General features: G+C 39.4%; 1 protein-coding gene across 1 annotated transcript in view; it reads right to left on the reverse strand.

The window, feature by feature from the left end:
- Positions 1–1405: 1405 nt before the first annotated feature.
- Positions 1406–21834, reverse strand: part of dnah6 (dynein, axonemal, heavy chain 6) — a 59487-nt gene continuing 39058 nt past the window's right edge. Inside the window, exons 64-85 of the mRNA XM_037077719.1 lie at positions 21172–21297; positions 20928–21092; positions 20308–20375; positions 19943–20123; positions 19580–19759; positions 19171–19404; positions 16620–16755; positions 16192–16358; positions 15108–15298; positions 14769–14929; positions 14147–14235; positions 12042–12188; positions 11778–11916; positions 6471–6590; positions 6228–6349; positions 5727–5856; positions 5399–5526; positions 4644–4829; positions 3652–3724; positions 3314–3465; positions 1934–2156; positions 1406–1702 (exon numbers count right to left, since the gene is read on the reverse strand). Coding sequence (XP_036933614.1) covers positions 1599–1702; positions 1934–2156; positions 3314–3465; positions 3652–3724; positions 4644–4829; positions 5399–5526; positions 5727–5856; positions 6228–6349; positions 6471–6590; positions 11778–11916; positions 12042–12188; positions 14147–14235; positions 14769–14929; positions 15108–15298; positions 16192–16358; positions 16620–16755; positions 19171–19404; positions 19580–19759; positions 19943–20123; positions 20308–20375; positions 20928–21092; positions 21172–21297 — 3222 coding nt within the window. The 3' untranslated portion in view covers positions 1406–1598. The remainder of the gene's footprint in view (positions 1703–1933; positions 2157–3313; positions 3466–3651; positions 3725–4643; positions 4830–5398; positions 5527–5726; positions 5857–6227; positions 6350–6470; positions 6591–11777; positions 11917–12041; positions 12189–14146; positions 14236–14768; positions 14930–15107; positions 15299–16191; positions 16359–16619; positions 16756–19170; positions 19405–19579; positions 19760–19942; positions 20124–20307; positions 20376–20927; positions 21093–21171; positions 21298–21834) is intronic.

Below are 21834 nucleotides of genomic sequence, written 5' to 3' on the forward strand. Positions count from 1 at the left end.
GTGCCAAACGAACTTGCTTAATTCTTATCATTATACAAAAAACGTTAACCATACATACAAAGTGCTTATAGCACACTTAATGTTATCTCATGTTTCAATTGTTGTTGTTACTAAGTATACAAATGACTCACTTTATTTTGTGCATATTCTGTCTATATCAGAAACCTGATATCAGTTCTCTGTTTTAATGTTAGCCTTATGAGCAGCATTACAGCAGAGCTGTGATGCATTTAGTCTTTTCAGTCTCTTCAGACTTGAAGAATGTAAATTGTTGTGTACAGTATTTCTGTTCTCCAGCTTCATGGTACAGCTGTAACAGGGAATTATTTATCGATTTGATTAGATATATTTTGTATATCCATTTTCTGGCTGACATAGAACAGAACAAGTCAACTGACACAGTCAAGTACAATCACAATCAGTCAGACCAATCTGCATTGTTTCAAACAATAACTCTCTGTTAAATTGAACTTCTTTACTTTGTGTTATTTATAAAATCTAGCAGAAATGACCATTGCAGTTTTGTGTTTTAATAGCAATTGGTTATTAAATAATATCATTATTGATTTTTTTTCATCTCAGAATACAATTGAATGTAACAATGCTTAAAATCCAATTCTAAACATACAGGTATTATGAGTATCTCATCAATTTACTGTATGATACAGTGTAAGTATTATAAGTTATCCCTCTCCATCATGGTGAGCATGAGCTACTGAGTATTTTTGTATTTCTGTTCTGTTCCAGGTCGATGTTAAATATAATGTTTACATGCCCTGTCCTGCTTGCCGTCAGCGGACCAGTAAGGTGTGGAGGAGGCAGGGTGTGTGTGTGTGTTTGTGACAGAGACAGAGATTCAGTGTGTCTGCACATTGCCTCAGTGCACCAGTGGGTGTACTTAATGTGTTTGAAGAGCCATATTTTATGTGTTAGCACTGCATGCCCTAAGTGACACAAATAGGCTGCTGATGTGTGGGGGGGCTGTGGCGGAAACATTTCATCATTCGATGATCATCACTCCTTCTCTTGTCTCAACTCATCCCTCTTAGCTATGCTGTTTTTTCCCTCAGTGAACCATTAACATCCATGTGTCTGGCCACCCATCTCTGTTCATCCATATATATATCTGTTCTGTCGTCCATCCCTCCATCTCCTCTCTCCCTGAGGCTACATGTGTACTGTAAATTTCAGTTAGCCCAATCTTCCAGTGACTTGCCGCTCAGCAGTAGTGGAGCTGTCCAGTATGGGAGTCTAGTATGTGGTATGGCAAAGATAAGGTGTGTCTCATCTTCAAAGATCTGGATGTACTGCACCGCTGTCATCGAATGTCAGTAGGATGAGACGTTGTTGCTGCATATAACTGATAGTAACCTCAAGTGTCCAGAGGAAACACATCAGTCAGCGGTGGTTTTGAAGTGTTTATTACACTATATGTGATGGAGGTGCACTTTCAGCATAAATCATGTATGTGAAAATCTTTAGAAATAATTCCACAAAGGCTTCTACTTTAACATTAACATTAACATCAACTTAAGGTAATGCATAGAACTGTGCATTTTAATAACATTTAAAGTTAATTTTCATTCTTTAATAAAGACTTAATCATCCAACTGGCACAGAAGAGCAGAGCCTTTTGTTATCCAATAGTCACTGGGTTGCTTGGAGGGGAGCATTACCGTCACAACAAAGTTAGATGAGTGACCTGGTGAGAGACAAAAATAAGGGGTGAGAGAAAAGTCCAGTCAGATCCGCAACCCATTAGACTGGGCATCAAAAATACCTATTGAGATGTACTTCCATGCTAAAGTGCCCTTGAGCAAATCAATAAATCCCTGCTTACTCATGCAGTATACATTTGCCTTCAAATACAAAAACCAAAGTGAGGTGTAAACCAGTATATAAGTGAGTGTCTCAGTATGAATCCAATATGTACCGGTGGTGGACAGAGTCCCGGCTCTGGCTGATGTCTTGTACAGAGGAGCATGGTAGAGGTCAGGCTCAGGCACGTAGTTCTGCTGTGGCTCAAAGTGCATCACTGGCAGCACGGCGTTCATCACTCCAGGTAAAGCATCCTCAATCACCATCCTGTTGTCATCCCAGCGACAAGCATCCAGGAACATACCATGCACGAGCACGCCATCCTCCGGCTCTGGCAACTGTCGTATCCACAAATGAGATGGAGATGGTGAAGATATATAGACTTATGTATGTATGTATGCATAGTATGATTAAACATTAAACATTGTTTGACCATCTCTGCTCACTTTGAAAGCTTGGTTACCAATAGAAACAAGCTCTATGCACACATTTAACCATGGCTTCATTTCATTTTTATCAGCTGGGAGGTGTAGAGTGGTTGTCAGAATGGTTTAGTGATTTATGAGGTAAACTCAGGTGAGAGAGGCCACATCACATGTAGACAGACTGGGTTGGATTTCCAATGCTAAAACAATATGAACCATTTTTTAGATTACATGCTTGCAGGGACTTTGATGAGAAGATAGGTGCCACTCTTATCAATGTTCAACTACATTTTGAAGCTAATGCCAAAAGACAGCGATCTGAGCTCAGCACAAAGACTGGAAACAGCAGGAAACTGCTAGCCAGGCTCTGACCAAAGGTGACAAAATGCACCTTTTGTTTAATATTACCATTTGTTTAATACGTACAAAAACAACAGTGTAAATGCTTTTCCACAAGGTTATGCGTTAGACTGTTTATTGGCCAGGTGCAGTAACTTCACAGGCTTTCTTCTGGTTGCCTGGCAATGTCACGAATATAACAAGATTTCCGGAGGTCACCGCTTACAGTGAAGGAATAATCCGGTGTGTAACGTTTCCAACCAGTCATTGTATGCATTAAATAATAAACAGATGTTAATCTTTTCATCCAACTCTCAACAAGAAAGCCACTCAGGGTTTTTCCCAAGATGTTAAACTATTCCTTTAACTACATTTTATTGCAATTATCTAAATTTAAGCAAAGAGTATATGTGAAGATTAGTCTGAATCTTCAAAGAAATAAACAAAACATAATGACAGACTTAACTTAGTTTAAGTTTCTGAAAAAGAACACATACTAAACAACTACATTAAGACAGTACTGAACTGACTTAACGACAGGCAGATAGATGGCTCTGTCCTGTAAAAGCTACTGTTGTTAGAAGATACCATTACAGTGTTTGCTTGTTGTTGTAGTTTCTATTCTAGTCTTATTTAATATTTCTCCCATAGACACATATGATGTCTGCTGCCCTGACGTTAGCTGCAACAATCATGGATGCAGTCTGGGGCAGCCCATGTTTGAAACATACCTCCTTGTCCATGTCCAGTTTAGCGCTGTTGGGCTGAGTGCGTAGGGCATCACAGACTGCTACTTGGTCTCTGTATGTCGGCACCACGTTGAAGCGGAAGTCAAGCTCATCGATGGGCAAATTGTAGCGCCTGGCATGATTCTGAAGCACCCCTACAGGCCAGCAGGTAGAGGAGAACATGGACAATGCTGAGCTGTTAAAACTCACGTCACTATCATGTATACATATATACATATATTATTAGAGTGTTCACCACTCTGTAGCAGCTTTGAAATTTGTCTTGGTTCTACGGTTCATTAAAAAAACATGGAAGATATTTTGGTGCTGCAGTGTTTTACCAGTGAGAAAGCCCTGAGGGAAGAAGAATCCTGAGATCCAGAAAGATTTGGGCCGACCACGTGTGATCCAATTCTAGCAAGACGGAGAGAGCAAGAGAGAGCGAGAGTGATAAAGGGAGGGAGATGTAATTAGATGGGTGTTTGAATAACTTTTTTATGTGCTGTGTTCAGTGCATTACAGCATCTTTTTACTTATGGGACCTGAAAATGACTCAGTGACTCCACTTGGACTGGGACAGTGAGGTAGACCCTCTTCTGAGGTAGTGAACATGTGCAGTCTGATTCAGCGACTACTCATCACTTTGTGTGCCAATGCAACTCTCGCCTGTGTGTGTGTGTGTGTGTGTCTGTGTGAGAGAGAGAGTGTGAGTTTAAGTGATTGTGCAACACACATGTTCAGACCAGTCTTACGGAAGAGCAGCTTGAGTCAGGGGAGATGAACCAAGTGCTGAGAGAGGGTGTACAGGGAGAGAGGGGGAGAGACAGAGAGAGAGAGCCATAGCGAGAGCAAGAGAGAGAGAGATGGTCTGTGCCTCTGGGAAGAACACAAAATGTCCGTGTGCTATTGGTGTGTTTTGACTTGATAAGAAAAAAAACACACACGCATAAGCAAAAACACACGAAAATATAAGTGCATGTGTGCCAACACACACACACACACACACACACACACACACACACACACACACACACACACACACACACACACACACACACCCAAGCAAAGCAGTGTGCACAGTGAGATTTATCTGTTGTGTCAGTGTATGTGAATGTCAGTGTTGCAAAAAGAGACTTGAGCCGGAAGAAGGAAGCAAATCCAATATTCATATCTTTAGATTCATTCACATGCTTGTCTGTTATCTTTCTGGGGTCAAATTATTTTAGAACAAACTTTAAACACAACTCACTGTTAGCAGTGCCTAAGATGCACACGTGTGTGTGTGTGAGTGTGTGTGTGTGTGTGTGTTTCTTTTTTCCTTTTTCTGGCAAACCTGGAAAAAGGAGGTCCTGAGGGCCAGGTCTCTGACCCAGGATGCCAGAGGTTTGAGGGAAGGGTAGGCAGAGTTCGACCAGTGGGTGGGAACCTGGTTGTTCAGCAAGCTTGTGTATATACGGTCCATCTCCTCTGACATTGACACCAGACCTGCAACGGACTTCTGCAGAGTGATGAGGGAGATCTGGGAAACAAACAAGCACCATACATCACAATGAGGTGGTGGAAAGGACAAAGAATATCTCATTAAATGCTGTTTATTTCTGATGTAAACGATATATTGTGTATTTTTTCATACATCTTTTTGAATGTGTATTACTCTGGCAATATCACAGTTTTAAACATCTTCATGCATCTAAGTATAACACCTCTAATGGAGTTTAGAAATATCTATAGCTGACAGGATGCAAAGTTTGACCAAAGGTGTGTGTTCAAATTTTTACAGTAAACTTAAAACTAAAACTAGGTGCAAAACATATAGTAGACTGACATGAAAAAAAGACTACTGATGAAAACAATATTGTGTACAAGTACTAGTAAAACTACAATAAAATCACTCAGTTTTAATCTTTGTCCGTTTGGATGAATTTGCCAAAAACACATACGGGAACTAATAAAAACTCATTTAAACATTCATTTAAAGATTTTTAAGAATGACTCATAGCCGACTGTCAATTCTGGCAATTAAAAATACAAAACTATGATAACTCTAACTGCCCCAGTGTCATTATGGATGCTAGCAATGTGCGTCACCCTGAGCACTTTAAGCAGGTTGTTGAATCGGTCTGTCTCTTGGCCCAACACAGTTTTTAGGGAGTTAAGGTGACTGTTTTCATCCTGGACAAACAGAGTTTCCACTGTCGCGTCCATGTCCAGACGTTCTGCACACAAACATACAAGTACAGGTTGACAAGCAGGGAGATATATCAGGAAGACAGGATGGGAGATAGACAAGATGGACATGTATGAACGTTGTCATAGATAATGATACACATTCTGTAGAATGACTTTTTTTGTGTTTGCATGTTTACACTGTTTTTTTTATTTTTATGTTTGTACGTGTACGTGTGTGTGTGTCTACCAGGTAGCTTGGCTAAGATGGAATCAGCAAGCTCGCAGACTATGTCATCATTGCTTTTAGCTCCATGACGGGATGATGAGCGAGGATTAACATCCAGTATGGTGCTGATTAGAGTCATGGTTTCTTGGCGCTGTGGACGCAAACACATACACACACAATGTAGCATCTCTGTTTATTCACTGTTTATTTACTTTGCAGTTGCACTCTCATGCTCTATGAATAGAAAATGCTTTTATAACAGTCCATAAACTGTGCGAGCAGCTCTGGATAAAATTATGAAGAAGCCCGTAAATAATGACAATTACAAGATAAATTGAGCTACTGAACACACTACCCTTTTACAACACAAATACATAAAAGGGAAAACAATTTATAAATAACTACATTTACAACATCTGCTGCTATGATTCTATCGTGAAAAGTCTGACAGGAAGACAGGCTGAAAGATGGGGACATAGAGTATCTGCAGATTTTTTTGCAGATACATCTATTGTTCCTCACCTGGAAGGCCAGGCTGGCATTTTCATGCATGCCGAAGATCTCTGGACCATCTGTGATTGGAAGACTCTCAATATATTTATTATATTGCTCGAGCTCATCTGTCTCTGGCGCACAGTAGATACCTTAAACACACGGGCGAGAAAACCATTTATCCCCAAAAAAATATGAGTATATGAGCATGCACTGAGACAAATGGCATTTTGCACACACTCACAAACACATGCAGCTTGAGACTGAAAATACCTGAGGAGGAGAAGGTGTAGCCAGGCTCCAGGGTTTGTGGAGAGAAGACACCTTTGAGGATTGTCCTGAGACAGCGTTGGTCCCAGGCATCCGTCACTCTGCCTCCATACGTGATCTCACCTGGGGGGATGGACACAAAGGCCGCATGATGTTATCAGGGCATCCCGGTTTCAGCACCATTTCAGTGCCACACTCAGATGATTCTAAGTACATTGAGAATCAGCACAATAAAACACTGTATGAAGCAAACAGTACAAATAACACATTCAATATTTCTGACATTTGACTGTGAATGAATGGCTGTCAAGTAAACTTTCTCAGGAGAAAGCAACCTTGAAGAAATCCTTGAGAGAACAGTATGAAAAAAAGAGAATGAAGAATTTGATGTTCGGCACTTAAAAAGACAGTACATACAGTATTCCCTCCTCCTCAGCTGGACAGGTCCACACTACAGCATGTCACTCTACCTGAACCACAGGCTTTCAAAAATGAGTTTCAAGAAAAACAAAGAACAAAACAAAACAAGCAGAAGTAGAAAGCCAAACTCAGGAAGAATGGGCATGCACAGATACAGCCTAGGATTGCATTATATGTATTCATTTATGTATTGTTGTTGTTGAATATCAATAGAAATTTGAAAATATGCACCAGGCAGCTTAAAACACCCCATTATCTTAAAATTCTACAAACACTGTGAGCTACTTATTGGTTTACTAAGCAGACAATCCTTTGCTGAGAGAGCAAACGTAATCTGAATAGTGATTAAGGTAATTATGACTGTTTAAAAAAATCCAAGTGCTTTCAAAACATCTGAAGTAGGGAGTTTTATGAAAAGGCTTCAAGTATGCCTCTTCTGTGGAAAAACTGACATGAAACAGAAACCTTGAACACCATCCAGTATTCAGAGAATTTCTTTGCCTGTAAGAGTCAATCTATAAAGACATATAAATTACATATGTAGCCACATCATTGAGTCTTAGATCTTCACACAGACATCTCACATGTTGGTAAGAATGAGGAAAGTTGGGGAGAGAAATGTGGAGACTAGTACAGAGGCACTGGACAGTCCCTATAGGAAATATCAAGCTGACAAAACAGACTGAAGACAGTTTCCACACTGTTTTAAACATCAGATTCAAGGATTTTTAAAGGACTCTCCAGACCCAATTTTATCAAATTGAAGGACTAAACACAGCAATGTTTGAGACATGGAGAAGGACAGGAAGGTTAATTACTGTTTCAACACTGAGAAGATTTATAATGAGAACTGACAGGCTTTAAAGAATCTCACAGACAACGATTACAAAGTGAAAGTGGCTTAGAATGTGCGAACACTTCTCAATTGTGCAGCTGTATTACAGTGATGGCAAATAACTGTAGGAGACATACATGCAGACAGCGGGACATAGCACATTATCTACTGTCTTCATTAATATTTTTGCACAAAATATATAAAGTTCAAAGCTTTTAAGTTATATACAATCGTGAACGAAAATATTGGCACCCCTGGAACTTTTCCAGAAAATGCATCATTTCTCCCAGAAAAGTGGTGCAATTACAAATGTTTTGGTATACCCATGTTTATTTCCTTTAAATGCACTGGGACAAAAAAAGCAGAAGAAAAAAAGCCAAATTTGACATAATTTGACACAAAACTCCAAAAATTGACTGGACAAAATCATTGGCACCCTATTAAAACGGGTAAATAATTTCATTTCAAGCATGTGATCTTCATTTAAACTCACCTGTGGCAAGTAACAGGTGCTGGCAATATGGAAATAGAAACTGATGCCAGATAGAGTGTATAAAAGTTGACTCAACTTTTGTGTTGTGTGCCTGTGTGTGCCACACCAAGCTTGGAGAAGAGAAAAAAAAGAGCCGAGACTTAAGGAGCAAAATTGTGAAAAAAATATCAACAATCTCAAGGTTACAAGTCAATCTCCAGAGATATTAAAGTTCCTTTGTCAACTGTGCGCAAAATAATCAAGAAGTTTATAACCCATGGAACTGTGGCAAATCTCTCTGGACATGGACAGAAGAGAAAAACTGATGAAAGAATGCAACACAGGATAGTTTGAATGGTTGATAAACAACCTCAGTCAACTTCCACACAAATTCAGGCTGTCCTGCAGACGCAGGGTGCAATGGTGTCAGCTAGAACCACACGTCATCATCTGAATGAGATGAAGCGCTACGGCAGGAGACCGAGGAGGACCCCACTTCTGACACAGAGGCATAAAAAAAAGCCAGACTGCAGTTTGCAAGAACATACCTGAGTAAGCCTCAGTCCTTCTGGGAGAATGTTTTGTGGACAGATGAGATTGAGGTAGGGCTTTTTAACAAAGCACGTCATTCCACTGTTTATAGAAAATGGAACGAGGCCTACAAAGAAAAGAACATGGTAACCACCATCAAATATGGTGGAAGTTCAAAGATGTTTTGGTTGTTTTGCTGCCTCTGGCACTGGGTGCATTGATTGTGTGCAAGGAATCATGAAATCTGGAGACTATCAAAAGATATAGCCCGTAATGTAGGCACCCAGAAATAGTTGGACACAAAGCGCTGGAAAATTCTGAAGTGGCCAGCAATGATTCCGGATCTAAATCCCATAGAACACCTATGGAAAGATCTTAAAATTGCTGCTGCTATGTGTGTGTGTGTGTGTGCGTGTGTGCGTATATATATATATATATATATATATATATATATATATATATCTATATATATATATATATATATATATATATATATATATATATATATATATATATATATATACACACACACGCACACACACACACACACACACACACACACGGACAGAAGAGAAAAACTGATGAAAGAATGCAACGTTGTTTTTATATATATATATATATATATATATATATATATAAAGACAGACAAGAGGAAAGTGATTTTTTGAAAAGACAAGTACATGTGGGAGGTAAATATAACAGAGGAGCGAAAAACGAAGAGGGAATTTAAATTATATTTAACATTTACAAATCCAAACTTACTGTAAAGACACCGTTATGTAAGTCACTAAGGGATGGAGAGAATAATCAGACAAATCTCTGCTGAAGCCTTTAGTAAGCTGCAGGCGTGGAAAAGCTGGTAGAGACATTTTTTTTCCTTTCTTTTGCACCAGAGGAGAGGAACAGCTCCTTCTAAAAAGAGGAAAAGCAATATCATGCTTGGTTTGAGCCCAAATTCTTTCCCTGAAAGAGTGTGCAGCTCTGGCACACAAGGCCTGTTAGAATTAAGGATTAAACTAACAACACCGTAGTGTGATAACAACAATGAGAGACATCAATTTGATGGCGGAGTGGTGCGCTCCACTGAGACTGAACATAATCATCTGAAAGTGTAATTGAAAACCAGATTAGGGAAACAAATGAACTTTAGAAATATGATTAGCAGTGTTAATGTAAGGGATCCCTCCCTTTCCTTCTTAGAAATTTTGAAGATGTCTATTATGGAATTGATATGATCAAATTCAATTGAATGTTCCTGTGTCCATATGTGTGCCCAGAGTATATTATATAATAGAAAGGTTAGGCTGGTAAGTGTACCCTCTTAAGTTTAACAGCACTATAGTATGGTGGTAAAAAAAACAACAACAAAAAAACAACTTTTAAGTGAATTGTGGCATTTTCTAAACCATGGATGATTTTGACCTGCAGACCAAAGTTTGTCTGCCATGAGGTTCATTTTAGCCTGCCAGGTGTTTTTAGTGAAAAATAAAATACATATGTAATCTATAACAGCTGTTTTTTAGCAAGGGCTTCTAGCATGTAACACAAAACTACTTTTTGAAATTGTAAATTGCTGAGTTATGAATGTATATTATCCTGCAGGTACAATGACACTTTTTGCAGGAAGTCAATCAATTAAGGGAACTTAGGATCCTGTTAACATTTTGCACCTTCACAGTACAATACAATAGGTGTTTGCTTTTGGCCTCTTGCCCGCCAGTAATCTGCAGTTTTAGGTCCCCCTAGGGTAAACATTCAGGTACCCCTGTTTTGAACAATGTTGTGTTCTGATTTGAAGTTTTAAATGAAAATGAATACATATAATATATAATAATATAATATATAATAATAATAATATTTATATATATATGTATATATGTATATATATATATATATATATATATATATATATATATATATATATATATATATATATATATATATATATATATATATATATATATATATGACAACTTCTTTTGTTTTTTCAAAAACGTGCCACAGACATACACTTAGTGTCCACAGTATCCAGTTTATTAGGTACACTTGGCCAAAATGAATGCAGTCTAATACAACAGACGTGCGACCAGCTGGCTTGTTATACAGAATCATCTGTGAATTCGTCTTTGTGAACTGTTTGGAAAAGTACGGGTAACTTCAAAAAACACTGGCAGGTGATTGGACAAACTACAGGTGAAACTTCCACCAGTCAGATCAATTAGTAGAGCACTTGTATCTGCGGTTCAGACACAAGTGCATAGTTTGAAGCACGGTGAATTCCTGAGATCAGGTCAGCTTGCAAATCCAACTATCTTGCAAGGTAATAAAGTTATAATGTCAACATTATGGTCATTTTGGAGGCTGCAGTTTGTTGTGGTATTGAACTGTGTTGTACTGCGAGGTGTCTGGCACCATAGAGATAAATGAGATGAACACTACCATGACAAACACTGTACTAAACATAAACCATTTCATATAACAGGACATCTTAGCCACAACATTTTGATTTGGTATCTGCTGTCTTTCACATGGACAAAGAGCTTTGCTGTGCATGGGACCATCTGCTCTTTTAATGTTATTTCTATAAACACAAAGCGGAGAGGAAGGGAGCAGCAAAAGTTCACTGAGTGAAAGTTAAACAAACACGGGATCACAGCTGCAGAACAGAATGAAATCATATTAAAGAAATGCTCTGCATTCCCCAATCCCCACATGATGCTGAAAAAATGTGTTGTTGATGAAACAACAGTGTGCTGTCTGTGCCACACACTGGCAACACAACAAACACGTGCCAGTTTTAGTGGCAGAAAGAGACTGTTTCAAACCACGCTTCATGCCTTGTTTACAGCCAGACACTCTGAGGTTTCATGTAATGCTTTGCTATGATGTTGTGTTTCAGAGCAAAATTAATTTGAATACAAATATAGAGAATGTGACTGGATGAGTAAACCTCACATTCACAGTGCCAAATATATCAACCTGTGCTGTACATGTTTGCCTGTACACACTCACAGTAGATAGACGTGTTAAGGCTGTGTGTAAGCTTCCCTACCGGTGGTGTAGATGAGGGCGTCCCAAGGGATGGCACCATCTTTGCAGTAATTGTAGAGGTTGAGCAGAGCACACTCCCTGTCGCTGTCGTTAAACTCATAGCAGATGTTCCAGCCAAGGGGACCAAACTTCTTCCGCTCCTAAAACACATGCAAAACAAGACAAAAAGATGCACATTCAACAGCTTCTACAAGAGTGAAACATGTATTGGTACACAAAGCACTAATTATCAAGTATATGTCATGTTTTAGAGACTGTGTGTAACCTGTATAACTGCATGGAAGAAACAGATTCCAAAGACCATCTTCCTCCAATTGCGCTTCAGAACGTGGTCTTCAAAGAAACTGATGGAGATTTCTGTGAAAGCTTGTCGCATGTTGGCTCGCAGGCCTTCAGGAGGCTCATTAACCACCTGGCAACAACAAGACAGAGGCACACAGGGCACGATGGCTGTCACTCAGAAGACCACAGTTAGTTCTGATCAGACTGCCAAAAATCAGACTATCCATCTTTGTTGTGCACAATGTCAGTAAGCCTAGCTGTGATACCTGCTGCTCTCAAGGAAACTTGTGCATGATTCCCACTTATCAGGTCTGTTTTGTTTGCTAATTCGAAATGCTGGAAAACCATGATCCTGCAGATCTACAAGTCAAATCAAACTTTTTATCAGTGAGATTCAAGTAGCTAATCAATGACATCAAAGATTATATACAAAAGAGGCTAACTGGATAAAGAACTAAAAAAAAGATTTTTTTTTTTGTTATTTGTGAGAGATAGATGAATAGTTTAATCAGTAAGAAAACTCTGGTGCAGATATGTGCACATCCATCTGAAAACATATCTTACACTTATATTTTTCTTCTCAAGAACACTGAGAAAGATTATTCCTAAAACCTATTGGACCTAACATACCTAAGGATGTATTCACAATGTATTTTTCTACTGGTAGCTCAGACTACATTATATAGTGTGTTCATTCCAAACTGCTACTGATAAAACAATTGTCACAAGTAGTTCCGGAGTCAAGATGGTAAAGTGACGGCCTTGAGAACAGCTTTGAAGTTTTTCATTTATCATATAAGAAAGTTTACAATACAAGATCCATGAAATTGTCTTTATGGTTTGAATAAGGCTGCATGTTTCCTACTAAATGACTAAAATCTTTGATTTGCATAATGGGAAATTTTTAAAATGGACAAAGAGCATGCAGTAGATCTTCAGTCACTGACAACCAATATTCTCAAATATCAGGTAATAAGATGATATAAGAGCCATACCATTACATCTTTAACAAATGCTTCCCCAGTTAAGAGGCTGAATGAAAGCAGCAGCTGGTATTAGCACTGTTTGTGAGTCAGTCCGGTCATTGTTCTCTAAACTATCTCTATCTTCTCACAATAAATAAGAGCTGCTGTTGCCACTAAAGTGATTTGTGAAAAGTTTAGAACTGGGACTGACGTGAGTATGTTCCTTATAGTTCTGGTATGTTGCTATTACTTCAAGTTTTTTTTTACACTCCCAGATAATGTACAGTATACACAGAGCCCACATTTTAAACATTTTGATTGGTGCCAACATCCACTATAAAAAATTTAACCGAGCTCAGAGACTTTGGAGCAACAATGAGCAGCTGTTTGACGGTTGTTTAACTTTTGCTTGAAACCTCATGTATAATACTGAATAGGCTCAGTGAGAGTGCCCATCAAATTATAAACATACAGACCTTAAATATACTACATATTGCAGAAAAATCCTTTCTTTTCTAGGCTCCTTCTACTGAAACACCATTTACACTGGTAGTATGACATTTCCTTTTTAGGAGAAGGTAACAGTTTAGCCTTTTATTCAGCTAAATACAAAGCATGCACAATGTCACAGAACTTTCCATCAAAGGAATGCAAATTCTCATCCATTTGGTCTTTTATCCAAAAGTGTATCTTTGCAATTAATGAGCTTTATCTATCATATCTCTACAATACAGAGCATTGTGAAATGAATTATTAATAGCTGTTTGTACAGTGGGAAACTTATCAACTCTAAGTTTCCCACAAAAAGCTATAATGGGTATGTAAATGCAGAATATTTGCTGTCCAGGCATGTAGGTGTAAATTCCCTTCATGAAAAAGAATGATGAGGAGCCATGTAAAACTGCAGGTGTACTGGAGAAAATGCAGATTTGTTCATGCTGAGAACATTAGTCGCAGGGGCAATCTTTGACATGCAATCGTCAAATGAAATGAACTGAACTAGTGAGATTATTCAGTGGCACTGTGTGTGTGTGTGTGTGTGTGTGTGTGTGTGTGTGTGTGTGTGTGTGTGTGTGTGTGTGTGTGTGTGTGTGTGTGTGTGTGTGCGTGTGTGTGCGTGTACCTTGACAGAATTCTGGAGCACTGCAACAGGAAATACTTCAGTAGGCATGGAACTGAGAAACAAGCGGAAATCCTGGTGGATTGATGTGTCTGTACAGGAACACATAGGAACATTACTCAGAGCCGTAAAGAAAAGAAAAACAAAGTTAATGAATTTTTTTCGACTACTCAGACAAACACACATTAAAGTATTTTTTTTTTCACTGATACAAATGCTGTGAGAAAACGAGGAAACAACAGCACGAGCATCATAATATCATTTAGTCATTTGTGTCCCCAGCAGCTCGGTTATATCGTGCTGTGGGCACATAGCAGCATGCTTGATAGTGTTTTTTGTATTTTCTTAGTGATGTACTTTTTTTCTTTTCAATTTGAGATCAGCTCTCACATTAGACCTGTGCAGCACAAGTCAAAAATTGTTAGTAGATCCGGAGTTGGCAAACTTTTGACATTTTCATTTTCACCTCAGCATCATTGACACGTCTTGAAAATGAGTTGTAGAGATTTTAGAAAAGTTGTTTATATCGAATTCAAGGCTACCGTCAGTCATCTGAAATAGGTCTCATGATGCTTTGGCCGTGTGTGATCATGTGTGTAGCTACATGGAAGTGTTTAGCCAATACCTGGATCAGTGAAGGTCGTGATGAGCTCCTCTATGGCTGACATCCAGGAGACAACCAGATGACAGTTCTGCAGGAAGACCCATTTGCCACTCTTCAGGGCTTCATGGACCATCTTCTCTGCTATCGGCTCCTGGCCTTGACCCATTGAGATGGACTCAACTCTGAGTTACAGGGGTAGATGGAAATACCCCAGATGTTATGTGTGAAAAATTGTATATAGTGATCATTATGCCTCCTCCTCTCTCCATATCTAGACATGCTTGCCACACAAATGCATCTCTATTCCTCTACAAAACCCCAACCTTAAGTCACCCAGCCTTTCTGTCTGTCTTGTTTTACCTGTCAAGACAACCTTTCTCCTTTGCAAAGCGCTGAAAGGCCCCCATAGGGTCAGATCCTGTGCTGAGAATGAAGATCAGCGGTGTGGACGGGGACATGTCTTTATAGAGGTTCGGTAGGTCAACCGGAGGGTTTTCCACAAAACGCTTCCCCAGGTTGACAGTCACAAACTCTGTTGCTGCCACCACCACCTGGGCAAGAGAAGGAGCAAGCAAATCAAAGAATAACCGAAGAACAAGGACAAGTAGAAGTAAAAACAGTAATAAAGACATAGGGATGCCATATGTGTATGAGACAAACGTGACAGATGAAAACAGAGACAGCATCAGTGCAAGAAAGCAAATAAAAAATAGGTCAACATTTAAGTATATTTGAAGTTTTAACCACAGAGACTGTGTAAAACTGACATTATTGGGACATATATAGAATTAATATATGATAGTTAAACAAGATGTTTTGGAAGCTTTATTTTCTCAGCACCAGGTCCAGTGAATTTGTCTTTTTTTCCTCCCTGTTTTTAGAAAAAAAAAAATCAAAACAAAAACACAACAAAAAAGAAAAAATAATGTCTGGCCTATTCATGGTTTTATTGGACAGGACAGTTAGTAATATGACAGGTAACAGAGATGAGAAAGGGGGGATGACAGGCAGCAAGCGGCCACTGGTCACATTCAAACCCTGGGGAAACAGCCGATGTGCATGGTGTGCATGCTGAGCTACTAGGGCTCCCCAATTTTTTTTGTTTTTAATCTATCAAAGTTTTGGCGGGTGATTTTTTTGTATTTGTCAGGATCATTTTTCTAAGTGGTTGTTTTAGTAATATGTATTTTTGCTTAGAGTCTGAAGAGCACCACTACCCACTTGGACAGAAGAGCGTTTTGGCAGGTTCTTGCTGAGGGCTGCAGGCCAGCACAATTGTAAATTGGCATAATTAGCCAAATCTTTGCTGGGATGAAAACTTAAAGATCAACTCACACAGATGATTCCTCTCATTTTAAATAACCTCTGTGAACTTGCAGACCTGAAAACAAACAAACTCCAAATCCTTGGTTAAATATTTTCTATGGACGTCATCAAGGCTCACCTTCTCTTTCATAAAACTCTTGATTAGGATAAGCTTCTGGAAGGAGCCCAACCTCTCATTCCAGTAGCCTCTGATCTGCTGCTTTGCCTCTTTGGATTCCCCAAGAGGAGGCAACTCTGGCACATAGCCTTTCCAGTCCTCAGGATTAACAGATGCTTGAAAACATCCTAAAGGAGAGGCAACTGTCATTCAATGCTACACCAATCTTCATAAGCAATTTTATAGGACCATTGTTCAACACTGAATATATGGATTTGTACACTAGAAGGTAGAAAATGATAGAAGAATGAATAGAATATCTAAGCCTGACAGTGAAAAATGCTTTATAACTGGGTCAAATGTATATTCAGCAGAAACATAATGCACTATATAATATACTGATTCTTGCCAGATTAGCCAGGATAAAAAAAACAGTAGGTTTGGGTCACCTAGTCTGATGTGGATATGCATTCTGGTGATTTCCTTGGAGATGTCCTTGAAGCAGAGCAGTGTGTCCTCCAACTCACAGCATGTCCGCCAGTAAAAATCACCAAGCCATGGAACATCTGGCCGTTCTGCATAGTCCTGAGAGAAAGAGAAATTAAAAAGCAGACAGTTAAGAGATGGTAAAAAGATGGAGGACAGACCTTGAGTAGAGAGACGGCGAAGCAGATGTCAATAAAACTGTGTAGAGAGGATGATTCAAAACATCAAAACAAGGAAGGTAGACACGAGAGATAAAAGATGGTGGTTGCATGAAAATGCAAAGACAATTTGAAATGCATTGAAAATCAGTAAGAGAAGTGTAGATGATGGATGCGTTGAAGGTGCGATGTGAAAGACAGGAGACAGAAGCACAGGGGTGAAGGAGAAGAAAGGAAGGGCAGCATTAGAATGAGGATCACAGGGGCTGACAGGACAGCAACATCTATTGCCATATAAATGAGAGCCAAATGGTTGGTGAACACAGGAATATACCCCCGGGTGCCGCCGAATGATCTGTATTGTGGTCTCAAAACCATTGGAACTCGTCAATAAAACCAGGGCGAAATCTTTAAGGCCCTTTTATCCATTGCTCTGTACTACGGTTTCCCATCTTTGTTGGATGAACCAACGGTGCCTCAGATGCACAGCCGTTTGCACTGCTGGGGTTTGAGATGGAATATAACAATTATTATGAAATATATAGAGAGAAGGAGATAGAAAAGACAGAAAGAAGGAAATTGTTTTCAATTCAAAGAAATCCAATCCAGAAATGTAAGGAAGTCGGACTATATTGAAGTAATTGAATAAAGATGACCTCAGTTAGCCTCTCTGAACGTGTCAAGACAGGCCTTGTATCTGACTTGAGGTTCTCAGACATTCGCACTGATTGTTTAGGGCCTATTAGCATGCTACCTACAGGTCGGATGGGCAGCTGAGAAACAGAGATATTCTCAATTTCTTATCTCTCCTCCGCAGAAACATTTATTTTGTCAAGCTCTCCAGAATTTCTCATATGTTCTTTTGTCTCTCGCTCTCTGTGTGAGTTTCCATCAGTGTCAGTAGTTCCTGAACATTAAGCTGGCCAAGAGAGAGAGTCTGATGACTACTTTGTGAAAAAGGTTTTTTTACTCAATCCAAACACAAGAGTGGGAAAGAATGAAGACACTGCCTACAGGCCAACCTGGGGGGAGTTTGGAAGGGGAAAATAAAATGACACCTTGTTTATCTGCTGTTAAGAGGACCCGGCCAACACACTGTAACTAATTTTTCTATTTTTGTCAATTATAAGAAATAACGGGAAGCCAAACAAGGTGGGTTTTTCATTTAAAACTAATGACACAGTTAAAAATAGGCTGTTATCGTTCCATTCCTGCAGGCAATAAAACCTCATACCTTACAATTTGTTCTGGCTTCAGTTATCCAATCACCTTAATGACAGTTGGCCCGCCTGGTACACTCAAATTCTGAATAGCTGAACTGACGTAGCTTTTCGCAGTGAGTGTTGCACCAACTGCTGTATATGTGAATTCAAAATAGCTAGAAATGGATGTCATTAATACAGGCTAGTTGGAGTGTAGAGCTAATATAAATGTTAAATGACACCATTACACAGCAGCTTTACAGCAGGTCGCTGGAAATATAATTAAACAGAGAATTTTCATTTAATTTCAGAACATTTCCTGTGACATTTGTTGAGCACATTTGTTTTCATTTATTATGACAATTCACACTTAGTATTGTGCTCCACAGTTAATGACACGTTTAAACTACATTCACATGAGATGAGAAGTGTCGCTGGTACCACTTGGCAGAGAATTTAGTTGAAGTTTTATTCAAATTATGAATGTATTTGTCATGGTTTGGGTTTTTGTTTTGTTGTTCCTCTCTATTTTGAATGCTTCTCTGTCATCTCTCATTGCCTGTCTTCACCAGTTTTATTAATTGACAGCTGAACTGTCACAGACAAAATGACAACAAGAGAGGCAGTACACATGGACTAAATACACAAGAAACACAGGATAACACAGACAGGAATAAAACAAAACAAAACAAAACAAAACAAAAACAAAAAACAACTGTGGTTCTCTCCCTTATACACTGTATTAAACAATGATTTGACAACAGTCAATTAGCAAAAACGAAGTTCTAGCAAAATTACAGATGGTAGAACTGAACAAAGTGGTAGGTTAAGTGTTTAACTAAGGCCTGTACAATACTCTCAAATAGACACATACATGGACAGCTGCAGTCACTACTGACACACAGTAGCTCTGTTTATACTACTTTCGGGAGTTTGCTTGGAGGATGCCCTCCACACGTGCATATATTAACACAGCTTGTTGTAGCGGACTGACAGTGCAGACAAGCGGTAAGAACAAATTGCTGGTATGCCGATGTTCAAAGACACAGAGGATTTTACTTTACACTAAAACTTATGCTCAACTGTTCGCAAGATTTTTATCTGACACTGGCAATTCATAAGCAGGAATTTTCTTCTTTGACTTCCAACCTCACCTTTTCCAACAAGGAACCTCCTCTCAGGAAATACTGCCACTCAGCATCGGAGATTTCGCCCCGCTGCCTCATGACCTCCACATACAACATGAAGCTGTAGCTAAGCTTGTGCTGTTTGAAGAGACCACGGGACACACTGACGTAGGAGTTGACCAGGATTTGGTCCAGCAAGATCTGGATGCGCTCCTCTAACACACTGCTCTTCTCTGACGTCTCAATGGTGAAGTTAAAGAGCTGAGGGCGAAGATGGTAAAGAACAGGAAGAATCGGACAGTAAGATGTTTAACAGCAAGAAAATTATCATATTCCCTGGGGGCTGGACTTCTTTTCACAATGTGTTCCTAAAAAATCTTAAGAAAGTCAAATGGAGTTTTCTCTGTGCCTTGAAAAATAAAGCCTGGTTACTCACCTGTTCCAAATACTTGAGGGAGAACTGGTACATTGGATTCAATTCAGAGAGACTGGCAATGACAAAGTACAAGGCTGAGCCTTGGCTGGCTATGGGTCGGTAGCGTTCCCTTGCAGAGTTAACCATCATCTCGGTGGCCTCTGCCTCCTCCAGACGATGCTTTATGGCCTCTGATTTGACCTGAGGAAGAGTGGTGGCAGAGAAAAAAGATGAAACAGCACAGGGCAATAGGTGAATAACAAGGAAAAAACACAAGTGGAAATGATCTTCATAGATGTTGACAGCTTATGTCAAATGAATCATCCGTAACAGTAAAGAACAAGACAAGACATCCACGTGACCTTTGCATGATTTTACAGGTACCTTTGACTCCTGAAGAGCCTGAACGAGCTCCTTGTTATCAAGTATATTCCCCTCAAAGGTGAAAATTAGCTTCAGGATACGATCTTCAATAAATTTTAGCTGTTCGCGATCAGCATTGATGCGCACAATCAGCTCGTTTCTCTGCACCTCAAGATGTGGACTCTCCAGGCGCACCACATCACTGAGGAGAGGAGGAGCGAAGGCAGGAGGGTCAAGGCAGAAAATAAATCAAATACAAACACCACCTAGATAAAAAAAGACTGGGAAAATGGTGAGACAGGCTTATGCAGTGGATTGTTAATGTGTAATATGTGGTTTGGGAAGGATGGGATATCTTTGTTTTTCATGTGTGACTATTTATGTACTTAAGCAACTGGTCCTCCAGGCAAGTCTTGGTCATGGTGAAGTTGATGATTGTAACTTTGATACACACCTGAAGGGGAACAGGAACACAGATTCAAACTGCTGCTGCATTTCCATCATCAATCATTGAAACAGCCAATGATTTTGAGTGTCCCCTTAAGGCTCATATAAAACAATTTTAACTTAAATCTTTAATGTATGAGCCAATGACACACAAGTGGGCTTTATAGATGTCAGCCAAAGGCTTCACGATGTCTGAGTCACTGCCTTTATTCAAAGCTTGCATTTACAGTCAGTGAGCTGGCATGTTATTGCATCTCTCAACAATGCCTGCAAACTTACCATAGTCTATGCCATTAAAGGAGACCAAGCACTGATTGATGTACCAGGCTCTTTGCTACCATGGCAGATGGGCACAAAATGTATTGCTCACAAGCTTATAAACATGTGGGTGTCATGGCTGGAAAATGTTTGGGATTTCTTCTCAAAAACCTTGAGGCAACCAGCAGGGTTGTGTTGTGTGTTTATTCCAAGACACCATAGAGAACTGGCATTGCCTCTCTGATGCACAACTGCAGATGCCAAATGAACTTAATCTGGAGATTGTGTGTGCTGTCCTCACCTCTGGTTGGTAGTGTGGATTGGCCATCTTGGTGGTCATATAGAACCTGAAGTTTTTGTCATAGTCAATATCTGAGTCTCCAAAGCGGATTAATGTCCGTCCACCAGCCACAAATGTCTGCTTCAGCAGGATGGGCTCCAGAGCTGGATCGAGGGTCTCTTTTAACTAAACACATAGAATACAAGAGGAAGGAACACTCACGCATATGGTAATAAAAAAAATGACTGTTCAAACAATGTCTCACCTCCTCTAGCAGAACTGGCATGCCTGTACGTATGGCATTTTCCAAGGTCCGGAGATAGTTCGGGTCTGTCAGCTTGATCACCTTTAGGCCATGCTTGGCCTCCTTTGAGCGGATCCATCGGTTGGCCTGGGGGAAGAAATAACGTTTATCTAATGTACCAAATGTTGCTATTTTCTATCTAGGTTTTTGGAATGAATTTTCAAATGAGAGTGACTTTAATCCAATGAATCACTTTATTCATATTGAGATATTGATTTTGTTTATGGTGATGACGACCATAAACAAAATCCTCAATATGAATAAAATGATTCATTGGATTAAATTGAGCACCAGGTGCCAAGCGAATTCAGACCCAATATGATCTTTTTTGTTGTTAGGGTAATGGTTTTAGTAATTTACTATAAAAGTATCAGAGCTGAAATGGATGTTTTGTTACTACGACTCAACAATCAACTATCATGCAAAAAAGCTTCACATCATTTAAATGTGGATTTAGAATTTGAATATCATTGTCTTGAATGAAGCTGTGAACAAGTTGCGCAGCCCTAATCTCACCAGTCAGAAAAAGATGGCCTGCAAATGTATATAATAAGAACAAATTTTAGCACTTGACATAATAAAGGTAGACTGTAGCCATCAAAGTGCAGCAGACAAGACATAACA

The sequence above is a fragment of the Acanthopagrus latus genome, chromosome 1 (assembly GCF_904848185.1).
Source record: "Acanthopagrus latus isolate v.2019 chromosome 1, fAcaLat1.1, whole genome shotgun sequence".
In the NCBI taxonomy this organism is placed as follows: domain Eukaryota; kingdom Metazoa; phylum Chordata; class Actinopteri; order Spariformes; family Sparidae; genus Acanthopagrus; species Acanthopagrus latus.